This window comes from Zeugodacus cucurbitae, chromosome 3 (genome assembly GCF_028554725.1).
Source record: "Zeugodacus cucurbitae isolate PBARC_wt_2022May chromosome 3, idZeuCucr1.2, whole genome shotgun sequence".
In the NCBI taxonomy this organism is placed as follows: Eukaryota; Metazoa; Arthropoda; class Insecta; order Diptera; family Tephritidae; genus Zeugodacus; species Zeugodacus cucurbitae.
The window spans coordinates 64,831,666-64,848,058 of NC_071668.1; the positions used below are offsets into that span (position 1 = coordinate 64,831,666).

At 37.9% G+C, this 16,393-nt stretch overlaps 2 protein-coding genes across 8 annotated transcripts in view; both read left to right on the top strand.

The window, feature by feature from the left end:
* Nucleotides 1-16,393, top strand: part of Lar_1 (tyrosine-protein phosphatase Lar) — a 643,385-nt gene that overhangs the window by 161,934 nt on the left and 465,058 nt on the right. The gene's annotated exons all lie outside the window — the stretch shown is intronic.
* On the top strand, nucleotides 9,464-10,114 carry LOC128920348 (uncharacterized). The gene has a single exon (XM_054227436.1). It carries the CDS (start codon nucleotides 9,464-9,466, stop codon nucleotides 10,112-10,114), a length of 651 nt encoding a protein of 216 aa, XP_054083411.1.

Sequence of the window (16,393 nt, forward strand, 5' to 3'; positions counted from 1 at the left end):
ATCAATTAACCTAGCCTCTGCTCGATTAAAATGCTTATTACGATCGATTTACCATACAAAATAAAAATCTACATTAATTTTTGATTGAATTTTAATCGACTTGAAAATGAACAGGACTAGGACAAAGACTTCTTTGTCTGTGATTGTCTGTATTTTTTTATTAAAAAAAGCTACGGTAGATGTCGCTGCTATAAATATTAATCAGCTGATGAGGCTTATGAAAACCCAAAACATAACAGCTGATCGATTATCGAGTAGCCGGCAGTATAAGAGGCAAAAAAGGATTTCTCAATAAAAATGTTAATTGATCAATTAATGGATGTCTAAAACGCTATTAACTTGAGATGCCATGATCCATTACCTTATCGGGATTTTTTGTATATAACCGAAGTCTATGCAATTATTTCCATAAGATATTCATGATTTGCTAACGCAAAATAATACATTTCAAAATAAAACTCAAATATTATATTTTCAAAGCGTTCACTTTTTTCATCTTCTACCTCTACCTCAGTCCTTTTCCTGATTAGTTCTCAAGATAAGAACATAGTGGAACAGAGCTCACAGAAACAATCTGGTCTGCATGTCTTCAAAATGTAGAAGATGAGGCCTTTTCAACACACGCATATCCTATTTCTCCTCACTGTTACTTCATTCATAGCACCTTGCTATGCGCCTAACTCTAGTATGTTCCTTAGAGCTTCTATGCAGAGAACAGATATGACCAAACATATTATAATGATGTCATAGACGTCTTAGACTATCTCTTGATATTAGACGTCGTAGAATATCTCTTGAGGTAATTTGTGATGAAGACCCATATTATCCCTTGAGAAGAATATGCTTCAAATGACCTCCTTTACAAATTCCGAAATTCGAAGTCAGATTATGTGAGTTGAGAAGAAGTCTTCTGGGGAATAGCATAGTTTATATAAACATATATATGAAAAAGTAATGAAGAGAAGGCTATGTTAGTAAAGAGCGCAGACATAAGTAGTTCTTGATTAATAGCTGTTCTCCAGCTGCAGTTAAACCTTAATAAGGAATAATTATTTCTGAAAATAAAGCCACTCTCAAGGCTTTCAACTTTTAGGCCTCTGAAATCTGTAATATTTTTATTCAACGAAATAATATATGTACTTCTGGTAATTTTGAAATATGTGCTAATAGAACATATGAAAAAGTCTTCAGTTACCTGGAGCGCAAAAGCCCTTAGAATCTCCCCTTTATATAATGTGCTATACATCAGCATGCCACACATTATTTCAAGCATATCATTTAATTCCCAATCCTTCATAGCTACAACGCAACTCTTCAACCTGAAAGAGGACACATACAATAAACAAAAAAGAGCGCTACATATTACTGTCAATTAAAGCTGGAAAAACAGGCAATAATTTTATTTTTTAATACAACTATAAATATTCAAGGCTTTTGTAACGCAATTTTACCAGTGTATTACGTATTTATGCCACTCAAATGAAGCATACATTCAGGCGCATTTACAATTTCAAACGCTCAGCGTTACACAAAGCAGCTTTAAGCAGCAAGAAAACTGCTTTTAACATTTAAATATTTTTAAAAAATTAATGAACGTTTAAGCAACAAAACCAAAATGGAAAATAAATAAAATAAAGCAAAAATATTTATGCCTCAACCGACTTGCCTGACAGCACTTAATCCTTCAATGGAAATTGCGCACATTTCGTAAAATTAAAAAAGACAGTTATGCACTTGTAAAGCGGCGATGTGAAGTGCATGACTCGAACGTAAAGACAGGCCGCCTAAATGTAGGTCGTGCATTTATTTATGCAATTGCACTCAAAATGTTGACATTACAGCAAAGATGACTGCCACACTGTCAACTCACTTTTGCTACCCATCTACTACAGAGTGAAGCTTCAATAGCAATCTCTGACTGTATTGCCATTTTATGCATTTCTGCATTTCACATTTTTGCATTTCACATTAAGCTGTAAACAAAATTTGACATTTGCCGCGCACACAACAACCGTTATGCTGCTGCGCGCATATATAATTTTATGAGGGAAAATTGAAATTTTACATTGCGCCTACAAGTAGGCCGCATAACAGTCATATCAAGTATTTGCAATGGTTATTGTGGAGCAAAGCGCAGGCAAGCAGCTAGTTGTTGCTGTTTGCGCTGAGATATCAAATAAATATATAAAAAACTATTCAGCGCAATGTGCAGGTAACTCGCAAAACTACCACGGCAAGCTGTGCGCCCAAAATGCTACAACATAAGTGAAAAGTAAGCAATGCGCGCTTGCTCTGTGCGGAAAGTGAAGTACCAAACTCATAACTGTATTTGCTGTATGCTGTATTGTAAGCGAATTAACAAACAAAATTTTCAATTTAAAATGGATTTGCGCAAGTTGTAAGAAGAGATAAAGCAACAAATAAGCTTTGAATGCTGTAAGAAAAGTAGATGCCTACATTTAGGCTGAATATTGCAAAAAGTTAAGCTTCGTCGGTGGAATATTGCTTGAGTTGAAGTTGTTGTAACAAATATTTCAATATTTGAAGCTTATGAGATTAAAAGAGTACTCACAAGCACTGTTGCTATTGGGTTGATAAAGTAACTGCTTAAATAAGAAAATACTTTTGAGAAACTGCTGAGAATACATTTAAGAGACTGCTTAGGTTGTATTAGAAAATATAATATTCCCAAAAAAATAATATTATGTCTGCCTTAAGAGATGGAGTAGCAAAACTTTCTACCTAGCTTTAAATGGGAACAATCAATAAAATAATAACAAATGATGAATAATAGCATCGAAGAAAATGAGCTCTTGGTTTCATAAATCCTATTTGGCAAATTTAAATACTTCTTCTAAATATTATTTATGATAGTCGAATAGTTTAATAGCTTTTTCGCACAGGAGCAAATTGATCAATTAACCGGCCTCTGCTTGACTAAAACATTGATTCGGATCGAGCCGGCTACTCGATAACCGATCACTGTTATACATTTTTGTTTTAGCTTTTCATAAGAAGTCGGTAAGTTTCATCAGCAGCGACATCTACCGTCGTGTAGGGTGAGCAACAACTAGCAGGCAGGGAACGTATATTTTCAAATTATTAATTACAAATACGGTCTTTGTCTAAGAGTTGCATTTCATTGTCAATTCGATTAAAATTCATTTAAAAAGTATTGTAGATTTTTTATTTTGTATGGTAAATAAATCTTAATTAGCGTTTTAATCGAGCAGAGGCCGGTTAATTGATCAATTACTTCTTTAACTTGTCAACTTTCTTTCGGGTTATATTGATATTTTCGGTTATTTATATTATATACATATATTCATATGGCAAATAAAATCCATACTTTGATATAAAAATCAGGTTCTTCAAAACTCACACACAGCGCCGCCTAACGGATTAATATTTTTCGTAAAATTTTACGCTCTAGGAAAGGTTAGATTAAAACATTAAGCAAATTTCTGCTAATTATTTAGATTAATACTGCATAGTATATCAGGCCTCTGCTTTTTGTTTATTTTTTTTCATAAAATTATTTTAAACAGATGGCAAGTCTCGCCAAAAAAACATTCTCTACCATTAGTTTTAGGAAACTTTGAGTTGATTTTGGTATTGCAGAGTATCCTTGCTATAAAAATTTTTCGAGAATGTGGCAACCCGTTGGAGTATATTTTCAAGTATATCCAAGAAAAAACTGAAATTTATGTATTTGTATGCCCATATTATATTACGCAAAATTTGTAAGCGATTTTATTTGAAAATAATTTTTGATTTTTGCGAATGGTTGCCGCAAAAATAGTATAATTTCTATGTAATTGAATGACCCTAATTTTTTATAAAAATTCTTTAATATAATAAAGTTGGCAACAATTCTCAAAAATACTAATTAAATCAATTTATTTGATTATATTAGTATAGATTAATATATTTTTAATTGAATTTTAATTTTTAAATAGGTGGCAATAATACTCAAAATCGATTATTAAATTATCATCAGCATTTTGAAGCTTTTGCCATGAATCATATACATTTTTATAGATACAAAAAATTTAATTTGTTCAGGTGGCAACCCTTTTAAAAATTAATTTTGAGTTTTACAAAAAAAAAAAAAAATCAAATTTAAAATTCACAAATCAAAATTTGTTCACAAATTAAAATTTATCTCTAAATAAAAATTTTGTTGTCCAAATTCATTGCCATAAGACTATCAAACTCTTACCGCGCAATTGTTCCAGTAAACTCCCTTCTTTAGTAAGCAATAGCAAGCACTCTCAACAGCGCTTCATTTCACTTAATTTTCTATATCTCGCCACATAGTTGACATCAAAACCACGAAATCCAACCAAAAGCAGCCAGCAACAGAGACCTTTAATGAATTCACTCACATGAGTGTAAGCCATAAATAATTTTCGCGAAAAAGTTGCCGAGTTTCTGCTGCAACACATGTAAAATAAAAGCTGTCAAAGCGCTCATGAGTGTGTGTGTGTGTATTTTTCAGTGTCACTTGCACAATGACTTCGGCATATGTTGCATGCTATCCAACTAACATCAAAGTAATTTCCGCAACAATTTAATCAACACTTGAGCGCTGCCTGCCGCGTTGGTGACGCCCACAGCTGCATTTGAGCGCAGCTTATATAGCAAACTGACTGATTTTTTTATTTTTCGGTGGCATTTCCAGCGACCGCGAAAATTAATAAAATTCATAAGCGCCGCAGCGTATGCAACGCGCAGGCGGCTTAAGCTGCAGTTGCTCTTTTTGTTGGTGTTGATTTGTAGTTGCTTTCGATAAATGCATAAATTGTGCACTTTCTTGGCGTTTTATTTGTTGTTATTTTTTTTTTTTTAATTTTTTGTGCTGTGTTGTGTTATTAAAACGTTGAAACGCCCGTCATCGCCACTAAATGAAATTAATAGATTTCCATGTTAACAAGCACCGCTGCCTGCTACTTTACTTCACTTAGCACTTGAGCTAATAATTGTTGTTGTAATTGCATCCACTTATGTTGTTGTTGCTGTAAGCGATACTGCGGTGTTGGCGGTTTGCATGATTTTCCACGGGAGTGCGCGTAAAAGTAGGCAACGGCGCGCTGTTGAGCGGCGCCAAAATTTTGTAGGCAACAACAACATTAGAAAATACAACAACAATTTTTTTTTATTATTTCTACGCCAGCAAAACAGTTTTGTTAATACCAACAACAAAATGTTGCAATCGTGCCATCTTTTCATTGCTGCTTTCTGGCTGCAGCAGTTTTCAGCGCCTACTTGTATGCTACACTGCTGCAATTGTTGTCTAGTGCCAGCAACGCATTTTGCGCTTTCACTCAACTCATTTGCCGCCGACATTTTCATGACGTTCATAATTATTAGTGGCATGTACAGGCTTACAATTAACAAAAATTTGTTAGTTGCCTGCTGTTGTTGTTGTTGTTGTGCACTTAAAAACATAAAATTTTGTTATTTGTGTTGTTGTGCAAAATTTTATGAAATTTTCAACAACTCAGCAGCGGTGCTGGCCTGAGCGCATCTACAACAATAACAAGAATATTTGTATGTATGTATGGCTGCTTATGTGCTCATTATCTCCTGGCAACCCTTTTCGTGTTTTTTTGTGGCACAAACCACAATCTCTTACAATATTAAATTGTTATAAATCTTTATCGATTTGGCAACATCATTTCAGTAAGTCAGCAATTCATGCGCACTTCCAGGAATGCTGACACGAACATAGCATAAAAGGAAATAACTAATAAATAAGTAACAGTTAGGTATGCAAGCACCTGCTGGTATAAAACTTAGTGCATAAGCCTAAATATACCCCCTTTTAACTTAGCAGCGACTACGTGCGCATCGGCGCTTAAAATATATTATTAAATTAATTCTAACCAAAGCGTTTTATTTCGGGAACCACAATAATCACCACATTGGTGACCCCGACGTGATTTACGGTTAGTTATTCCGCGTTTTTAAGTAAAATTTAAAATTCGCAACTCGTCCGTAAATTTCTTAGCTAAAGTGCTTTTTTAATTCGTGCACTTGGTGAAGTGATTTTTGTGGTTAACCGCGCACGTGGTCGCTCGCCCTACAAATTGGAGCCTTTTGGTGTTTTCTTGCACGGTGACTAACTCGACGTGGGAGTGAAGTACACAAATTTTGCAAAGAATTTAACATCATCCATTCGACATGCCAGACAACGCTAGTGTTCAAGCCGCCGACAGCATCACGCCGCTTCAACGTGTGTCTATACGATGTCCGCTTTTCAATTCGGAAAGGCCAGCCTTATGGTTCGCTCAGCTAGAAGGACAATTCCACCTGGCCGGGATCTCAGACGAAATCACACAGTACCATTACGCTTCTTCGCACCTTGACCCGAAGGCTGCCGCAGAGGTGGAAGATCTCCTCTTGAAGATTCCAACAGAAGCACCATACACTCGTCTCAAAGGTACACTCGTCGAACGTCTCACGCTCTCTCGAGACGCTCGATTACAACAACTTCTCGAACGAGAAACTTTGGGCGACAGAAAGCCGTCGCAATTTCTGCGCCATCTTAGAAGCCTCGACAATACCGTTCCTGACAATATTCTACGTACAAAGTGGCTGAGCAGACTTCCGATGACAACGCAATCAATACTTGCATCCCATGCAGACATTAACCTCGACAAGCTAGCATCTCTGGCAGATAAAATACATGACATCGCATTGCCCACAGCACAAATCAATTCCGTTCAAGAGCCAACAACAACACCAACCGTCGAATCTCGCATTTCTCGTCTCGAAGCTTCAATCAACGAGCTAACCTCGATGTTTAAAGGCAGAAGTACTACCCGCTCTCGCCAGCGCTCTCGTTCACGTAGGTTTTCACCAGCAGCTAACAACAATATGTGCTGGTATCATCAAACTTTCGGCAATAAAGCAAACCGTTGCAAATCGCCATGCACGTACCAGGGAAACTTTCCGTCGGACCGTTAGTGGCGGTTAACGGCTCCTCACTCGATTCCAACCGCCTTTTCGTAACAGATCGCGCCACCAAAATCCAATTTTTAGTGGATACTGGCGCTGATCTCTGCACTTTTCCCAAATCTCTCGCATCTTGGTCAACGGAACGAGCAAATTATAATCTCACAGCGGCAAACGGATCTACAATCAACACTTACGGCTGCATAACTCTATCATTAAATTTTGGACTTAGACGAAATTTCACATGGCGCTTCGTAGTGGCGGACATATCCAAACCTATTATTGGCGCAGACTTTTTGGCACATTTCGGCATCTTACCCGATCTTAAGAACAGCTGTCTTATTGATTCGATAACCGGATTAAAAGTAGCATGTAAATTATCAGTATCCAATATCATTTCAGAAGTCAAAGTACTGCCTGTCGATCCTATATGGGCAGACACACTCAAGAAGTTTCCTAATCTGACGAAGCCTGAAGGAATCTGTCAACCAACAAAACATACAACGCTGCACCACATTGCTACTACACCAGGACCTCCCGTCTCCTGTAAGGCACGAAGACTCGTCCCTGACAAACTAAAAATTGCAAAGGCGGAATTCGATAAAATGCTACAACTGGGAATCGCTCAACGCTCGAAGAGTTCCTGGTCATCTCCGCTGCACCTGGTCCCGAAAAAGACAGGTGAATGGCGACCTTGTGGAGATTTTCGTCGACTTAATGCGCGTACATTGCCTGACAGATATCCCGTTCGTGTTTTGGAAGATTTTACTGCCAATTTAGCCGGCAAAACCATATTTTCAACAATTGATCTCGTCCGCGCTTTTCATCAAATACCAGTTGCCAAAGAAGATGTTGACAAAACGGCCATCATAACACCGTTTGGACTTTTCGAATTTCCGTTCATGACGTTCGGACTTCGGAACGCCGCTCAAACATTTCAACGATTTATCGACGAGGTGACACGGGGATTGGACGACTTCACATTCCCATATATAGACGACATCCTAATCGCTTCTAAAGACATTAAAGAGCACCACACGCATCTTCGTTTACTTTTCGAACGGCTCTCTCAGTATGGTGTCGTAATTAACACCACTAAGTGCTGTTTTGGTCTTCCCGAAGTCGACTTTTTGGGACACCGCATCTCAGCAAAAGGGATTTTACCCCTTCCAGGTAAAGTAGACGCGATCGTCAACTTCCCTCGCCCAACAACGATCCGAAAACTGCGTGAGTTCCTCGGTATGATCAATTTTTATCGAAAATTTCTTCAAAACGCTGCCAAGTTTCAGGCACCCTTGCACGAGTACATCCAAGGGGCGTCAATAAAAGGCTCTCACCCGGTTCCTTGGACTCCAGAGGGGGAAGCAGCATTCGTCACATGCAAGGAAGAGCTGCGCAAAGTTACGCTGTTAGCATATCCTGACACAACACTTCCTTGGGCCATCTTCACTGACGCCTCCGAGTACGCTATTGGCGCTGTGCTACAACAAAGACGTGGACAAAACTGGGAACCATTGGCTTTCTTCAGCCAAAAGCTTCAACCAGCTGTCAGGAAACACTGTCCTTACGATCGTGAGCTACATGCTATCTACGCTGCTTTACGAAAATTTCGCTATATTTTCGAAGCACGACATGTCACAGTCTTCACGGATCATAAACCTTTACTTCACGCCTTTTCCCAGGATCCCGATCGAGCGACACCTTGGCAATTTCATCGCTTAGATTTTATCAGCCAGTTTACCACAGATTTTCAATACATATCTGGTAAGGACAACATCGTCGCAGATGCCCTTTCACGTATCGAAGAAATATCCACCGCAGTATCTACAAACGAACTTGGACAAGCACAAAGCGAAGACGAGGAACTTCAGCAACGTTTACGGGGAGAACAAGACGATTCATTAAATTTGCGACCAGTCAACATTCCAGGCTGCGATAAACCAATTTATTGCGACATATCTGGCGACCTTATTATCCCCGCCCATATGTCCCCGCATCGCTGAGAAAGCGAATATTCGACTCTCTCCATAGTATTAGTCATCCTGGATCACGAGCTTCTGCTAAATTATTAACACAACGTTATATCTGGCCTAGCATCAACCGAGACTGTCGCTTATGGGCCCGTACTTGTCTAGCTTGCCAACGAAACAAAGTATCTCGCCACGTTTTATCACCAATTCAAAATTTTTCAGGCCGCACAAGACGTTTTGAACACATCCACGTAGACATCATTGGACCATACGTACCATCAAGAGGGTACCGCAACTGCTTGACTATCATCGATCGGTTTACAAGATTTCCAGAAGCATTTCCTATTGAGAGTATTGGCGCCGATTGCGTCGCACGCACGCTTTTTGCAGGGTGGATATGCCGCTATGGCGTTCCCCTACGTATTACAACCGACCAGGGAACTCAATTCGAGAGTCAACTTTTTAACGCTCTCGCCCGTCTCATCGGCAGCAAACATATACATACTACCACTTTCCATCCGCAATCGAATGGAATGGTAGAACGTCTACATCGTCATTTGAAGGATGCGATCCGCTGTCATGAAAACAGCTCGTGGGTAGACATGCTACCTATTGTGTTACTCGGAATTCGTGCCGCTTGGAAGGAGGATCTTGGTGCCACTCCAGCCGATCTCGTATATGGAGAACCGATTCGTTTACCAGGCGAATTCCTCGCACCTTCACCACGACATTCATTGCCGCCGTCTAATGTTGCTGAAAGCTTAAGGAAATACTTCGAAGAGCTCGCACCGCAACCCGTAGCCCGACATGGTCAAAAGAAAACATTCATCTTTAAAGAACTAGCGACTTGTTCTCATGTTTTTGTTCGTCGTGACGCTCCACATCACTCATTTACTTCTCCGTACGAAGGACCGCATCGAGTGATTTCAAGGCATGATAAATATTTCATCGTAGACGTCAGAGGCGAAAATACTACTATTTCAATCGACCGACTTAAGCCGGTATATTTACTTCCCGACGATACTGAACAGAACAACTATAACGACAACAACACAACGTTCATTTCATCAAATTCACCAGAGTCATCCGAACCTGGGACATCACGACTTTCATCGTCATATCGTCCAGACACCGACTTAAGCTTTTCTTCGCCGTCTCCTAAAAGACGAGTCAAATTTCGCTAAACATTGTTACATTTCTTTTCTATTCAGTTATTGCTAACTTTCTCCAACAAGGGGAGTATTTGTGGCACAAACCACAATCTCTTACAATATTAAATTGTTATAAATCTTTATCGATTTGGCAACATCATTTCAGTAAGTCAGCAATTCATGCGCACTTCCAGGAATGCTGACACGAACATAGCATAAAAGGAAATAACTAATAAATAAGTAACAGTTAGGTATGCAAGCACCTGCTGGTATAAAACTTAGTGCATAAGCCTAAATATACCCCCTTTTAACTTAGCAGCGACTACGTGCGCATCGGCGCTTAAAATATATTATTAAATTAATTCTAACCAAAGCGTTTTATTTCGGGAACCACAATAATCACCACATTTTTTTATGATTTTTGTAACTGTTTTGCGGCTATTTATGTTGTTGCATGCCTCATTATTTTTTGGCAAGCAGCAAAGTTGCATTTATGTTGTCCTCTCTAGTCCTCGCTAGCCCTCTCTCTCATCCTTCTTCCTCACCCTTCTCTTCCACTCTTTACCACTCTCCCTCGTACCTCATAATACTTTTAATGCCATAATTGCAGTTTTATGCTCATTTGTAAGTTGTTGCGCGTATTTTATCTGCAGTTTTGAATTTTTGGTACAAAATTTTCGTTTTTGTGTTACACTTGTCAATCTCTTTTACCTTTTATTTTCTGGCATTTATATTTATTTCATTCTCGCTCCGAGCGTGTTGCTCGTTGTAATTGTGGTAATTTACAGAATTTACAGGCAGAGTGGTACATAATTCGGCAAGCATTGGGGGTATGTTAAAACTGCAATTTGATATTCTTCAAATTGTAGTATTTGCTGGTATGAGAGTGTGTGTTCATTTTCCATTTTTTCGCACAAATTCGAATATTTTCTATGTAACCAAAATTATGTATGAGAGAAATGTTTCCAAAGAAACACCTTAAAAAACAACTTTCTGATTCCGTTCAACAAACTTGGTTTTCAATAAATCGATTGTGACATTCGCTGTGTGGCTTGTGGCGCCCTCCTGTTGGAGCGACATATTGTCCAAGTCCATATAATCCAATTCAGGCCAAAAATATTCGGTCATCATTGAGCGGTAGCGATTCCCTTTCACAGTAACTTGTCGGTCTTAATCATCACGAAAGAAGTGCGGCGCAATAACGCCGCCGGCCCATAACCGCACCAGACCGTATTTTTTCAGGATGCAATGGTGTTTACTGACGCAGCCATTCAGCCCGAAATGAGCCTCATCGCTGAAGATGATTTTTCGATGAAAATCCGTATAATTTTCAAGTTGTTGCTCAGCCAAATCCATGAACCTACGACGATTCTGGTGATTAAGCGGTTTCAGTTCTTGCGTCAATTTGATCTTGTAAAGATGGAGGCCGAGACTTTTTCGAAAAATTCGCCACAACGACATCACAGAGATGCCCAATGCTTGAGAACGACGTGTAAGTGACTGATTTGAGCCATCCTCAATGGATGCGCTAGCGGCAGCACTATTCTCGGCACTTCTTCGTCACATTGGCACGAGAATATTTTGTACTGTGCCGGTGGATTCAAATTTTTCCACTAGACGCGCAATTGTTGATTTGACGGAACGATTATGACGACCATAAATTGGACATAGCACCTGTTAAGTTGAGTCCACTGATCCGAATTTCGTTAGTAAATTTTAATAATTTCAACTCGTTGTTGGATCGTATATCTTTCGATGATGAAATGGTAAACCTTACTCAAGATAAATGTCAACAGAGCGGGAAAAAAATGTTTCGTCGTTTACTGTCACTATCCGTCTACTCTTTATTTGAAATATTAGTCGCAATGTCCATCTATCTCTCCGGTCGGCCAGTTGGTCAAGCGATAACTTGTTCTGAACATCCTAATATAACTTGGCATACTTAACTCTCGGCACTATGATAATGTTGGTATCATAGTGGACTAACAAAGCTTCAAAATTAGTTATAAAATTTGGAACAGAGAATCATCTGTGGTTGAAAATATTTTAGGGAAAGTAGCGAGGTCTCATCCCAAAAAAGATTTTTTCATTTCATTTTCATTTTTTATATCAAATGTGGCCTGGTCACTGGTATATGCAAGTATAATACTTCAGATTAGTAACCACTAAGGTAAAGAACGCCAAGAACGTTGGATCTATCAGCTACTAAAACTTTTGTTCCAAAGTATTAGGTCTACAACTTTGCTTCCGCCGTTTTTTTGCAAATTTAAGGCTTTTTTTGTATAAAAATGGACCATCTTTCTGGCAGCATGCGTATTCCGTGCAAATGTCGAGAATTCGGCTCAAAAAGTGACATTTTCAGTTGAGAATAAGTTTGGAATGCAAACAGATCTCTACAAATATTTTGTTGGGTTAATGTTGACACAAATGTCCAAGATCGATATAAAACTATTTAATCGAACTGTGCTGGACTCTAGAGACATCTATTGGAAAACGCCGGAAGTTGTAGACCTATTATAATTGAGGGCTTATCACACATTTTTGGAAACCTTGTTTTGATGTAAATGCAAAAGATCCGAACCAAAATGTTAAATTCTTGTGTATGCTTTGACAGCTGGTTTGATAGCTAGTAACGTAATACTACTCGTAACCCTAAAAAACAGTCAAAATGTGAGTTTGGTTGTTTTCTGTTGTGAGTACACTAGTCTCCAATTTCTGAGGACCACATTTTTCATATTATCCTGTCTTTGCTTAATCTTATTTATTTTTTTTTTTTTTTTATTTTACCATTCATGTAGATCTTGAAGATTTTTATTAAAAATTTCATATCTTTAAACTTCTAACTCTACCTTCCCCTTTTCTTCATATGCACTTCTAAACTTCTGTGCCAATTGCCATTCCGTTTACCAACGCCATTGCCTGGTTTAACTTTAGCGCGTAGCTCATTATGTATGCATGTACGCACGTTTCCTCTTTTGCTTGCCACACACACACCCACACCCATCACACATTTCCTTGTACTCGCTGTCTTTCGCTGTGCACTTTCATTTCTTTTCACACAACTTTTGACCAATTTCATTCAATTGACATTCGACCACAACACGCACGCACACACACCCATCGAGTACACCAAGAAAACCATAACCAAGCGGAACACCAACAACAACAACAACAAACATCATGCAGATGCAGGAACTAATTCAAATGAAACTGTGCGGCAGCTGCAAGTCAGTGAGAGCACAGTCACAGCAGTAGATAATGTGGCTGCAGCGTTGGCAGCAAATAGTGCAATCGTCAATTTCAAGTCAAGTAAACGACACGGTATTACGTAAGGGCGGGGCAGATGCGCTGCCGTGTTCGCTGGCCACAAGCAGACGCGCTTGTCATACCACCACACATTTGTGTGAGTTATCAAAAGAAAATTCATTGAGCGGAATTCCAAAAAGAGTTTGATGGCATTCAAGTAGTTAGCCGAAGTGTGATGATAACGGTGCGGGCGGTACTGCTTACCGGCGACTGTGGTTATGTGCGGATATTAATATATGTGTCTTCGTTTGTAAGGGAGTAATAGTTGAGGGTATGTTATTTACACACAACTGAGATAATGTGAGTTGTGAAGACAATCGTCATACAGTCATACTGACACTTATCATTTGGAACCTCTTGAATATAAGAAGGTGTTGAAGGTATCCCGGTACCAGCATCTTGAACTACAGCTTAAGCAGTGACTTTATATAGGGTGTTTGCTTCATAGGTTAAATTAAGTTAGGTTCAATGGCAGTTCCCCACCGGAGGATGCTGCGACTATTGAGGACAGTTCTTTGTGTAAACCCGCTTTAAAATTCCACAAATCTGCAGAAGTTTTTTTATTTCTATCCTCCTCTCCAAGCAGCATTTGGAGCTGGTGTCCGTTAAATTTTTGTTTGATTGCGTGAATCCTGATGGGGCAATGGCCAGGTAGGACGAATCCCATATGGCTAGGGAAAGATTGAACTTACTGAGGGCGAATGGTTACCTAGACCTCTTGCCATAAAATAATATGGCTGCACTCCTACCTACCTAGACCTCTTGCTATTTACTTTGAGAAAAGGATCTTGTGACAGCGCAAGTGCTAGTTACTGTCCAGCGCTTGCGCAGTTCAACTGAGACCCATCCAGTAAATAAAATACTTTTTTCATTCATAATTTATAATTTCATTTTTATTTAACTTTTCCTTTCATACAGTCTAACTTCTCTTCAACATATTATTACACCCCTTATATCTATTACAAATACTTCAACACCTCCTTTGTGCCACTATTCCAACTCTACCAACACTCAATAAATTGCAAGCCAATTGAACACTGTGGCAATTTAATTTTGTTGGTTTTCCTTTGAAAATGTTAGAAAAAAAAACAAACTCGCATATGTAGAAAGAAAAGTGCTCGTACAGAACTTTATGACTGTCAAGCAGATAGTGACAGGAAATGATATGAATGATGTACTGTAACCCCAAATACACAGAGACTTGAACACATGGCTCAAAATGCTGAATATACTGACTATACATATATAAGGATAGAGAAATGGAAAATATTCCAATGAAAAGGGTCAACAAAACTTAGAGACAAATTTTGAAAGAGCGATAGATAGACATTTGGTGACAGCTAGAATTAAGTACTAAATAGTATGTAAAGCATATGGAGAGAAGTACACACACATAGGTATTTAACAAATGAAGGTTAAAGAAGGGGAAATACGTAGATAGTTTTAGTTTTCTACACTATAGGTATGCTCTATAAGTAGGGGTTGTATGATTGCTAGGTGGATAGAAATATACTTTCATATACTCCACTTTTTTTACTTCAGAATATATGAGATTTCATGCCCTCGTTACAATAATTCTATATCAAGAAGAAGCATATAAGTTATCATCTTTCTGAAAGCAATTCATACTTTACAAAACTAAACTCAAACCTTTTATAAGATTTAACTAATACTACATCCTCCTAAATGTATGCTACCTTCCAAAATCACTATTGCCTTGATTAACGTGCAAAATAAACTATCAAATGAAGTTGCATTTATTATGTAAAATATTTACCGCCTTTTAAAATAATAAATGCGCAACAGAATATATTTTTTAAAATTATTCAAATGTTTCAAAAAATCCACTCAGTTAAGTTACAAATTTGCTCATATGACATTCTCAACATTACTTTGTGGTCTACCTGAAATCCTGCTGTGATTGCTGGCAAGCGTCCAGCAAATTTGTGTAGTGCATGTTGGTCTTTTGAGTTGTGAAATATTCGTGGTATGGAGGTTAAAGTAATTAGAAATACTTTGTTATTGGCACTCAAGTGCAAAAATATCTTGGCAGGCAATTTATTTAATATGTTTTTGTATGCATGTGTCTATGGTATGTGGAGTTGTGTGATTTCTGGCGAAAATATGCAAAGCTTTCTAAAATGCATGTAGGCAAATTTTGTCTACATTTTATTGCATAGTTTAAAGTATATACTTGAGAATTTTTGTAAAACACAATGTGTCTGCATATGTATATCTCTACTTAATTGCCTGAATCTGATATGTACTTGGATATATTATTTTACTGAAGCCGGTATCAGAGGCTGGATTATTTAAACAGCAACTCATTTTTACAAATGAAAAAAAGTTGTCTCATGTAAGGTTTACTATATATGAAAATCGATTTTATCTCAAATGGTCTCATTTAAATGTTTCGAGAAATAAAGAGCTTGGAAACAGAATGATTGATGTACCATTGAATTAAGAAGAATATAATATGATTAATTGAATATCATCCAACGTAGCACTTGTTCGCACCACACACGGATCTCCGACTTGTCTTTTGCATTGATATAGTCTCGCCGATTACCTCTGGAGATGCGAAGAATACGATCGGGGCGAAAGATTTTGCAAGTCCAATTCATTATTTTTAGTGAAACGGAGCTTTATTTTTCTTGAATTGGGTCATAGCTACATAATTTTGCCCGTGGTTATTGGAACAAAAATATCTAATACGTATTTCCTCAGTTTTTCATAAAAAATACAACCTAAACCAGTTAGTTACGATACCTTTAGGCGCATATTGTCATATATAATTTTTTAAATGTCTATGCTTAACATTTAACATTTTAATTGAAATTAGGTCACATTTGATCATGTATATTTACTTTTTGGCTGTTTGAAGACCCCAAAACGCATTTTAAATTCATCAGTGGGTTATACAATAACAGTATTAAACGTTTAGTTTACTCTAAGTAGTCGCATTAAATTTTCGAGTGAAGGTTTTTTTTCTTGTTATTTTTTATT

Excerpts from the sequence above, each read along its gene's own strand:
- LOC128920348 (XM_054227436.1), top strand. The coding sequence starts at position 9,464 with ATGGTAGAACGTCTACATCGTCATTTGAAGGATGCGATCCGCTGTCAT.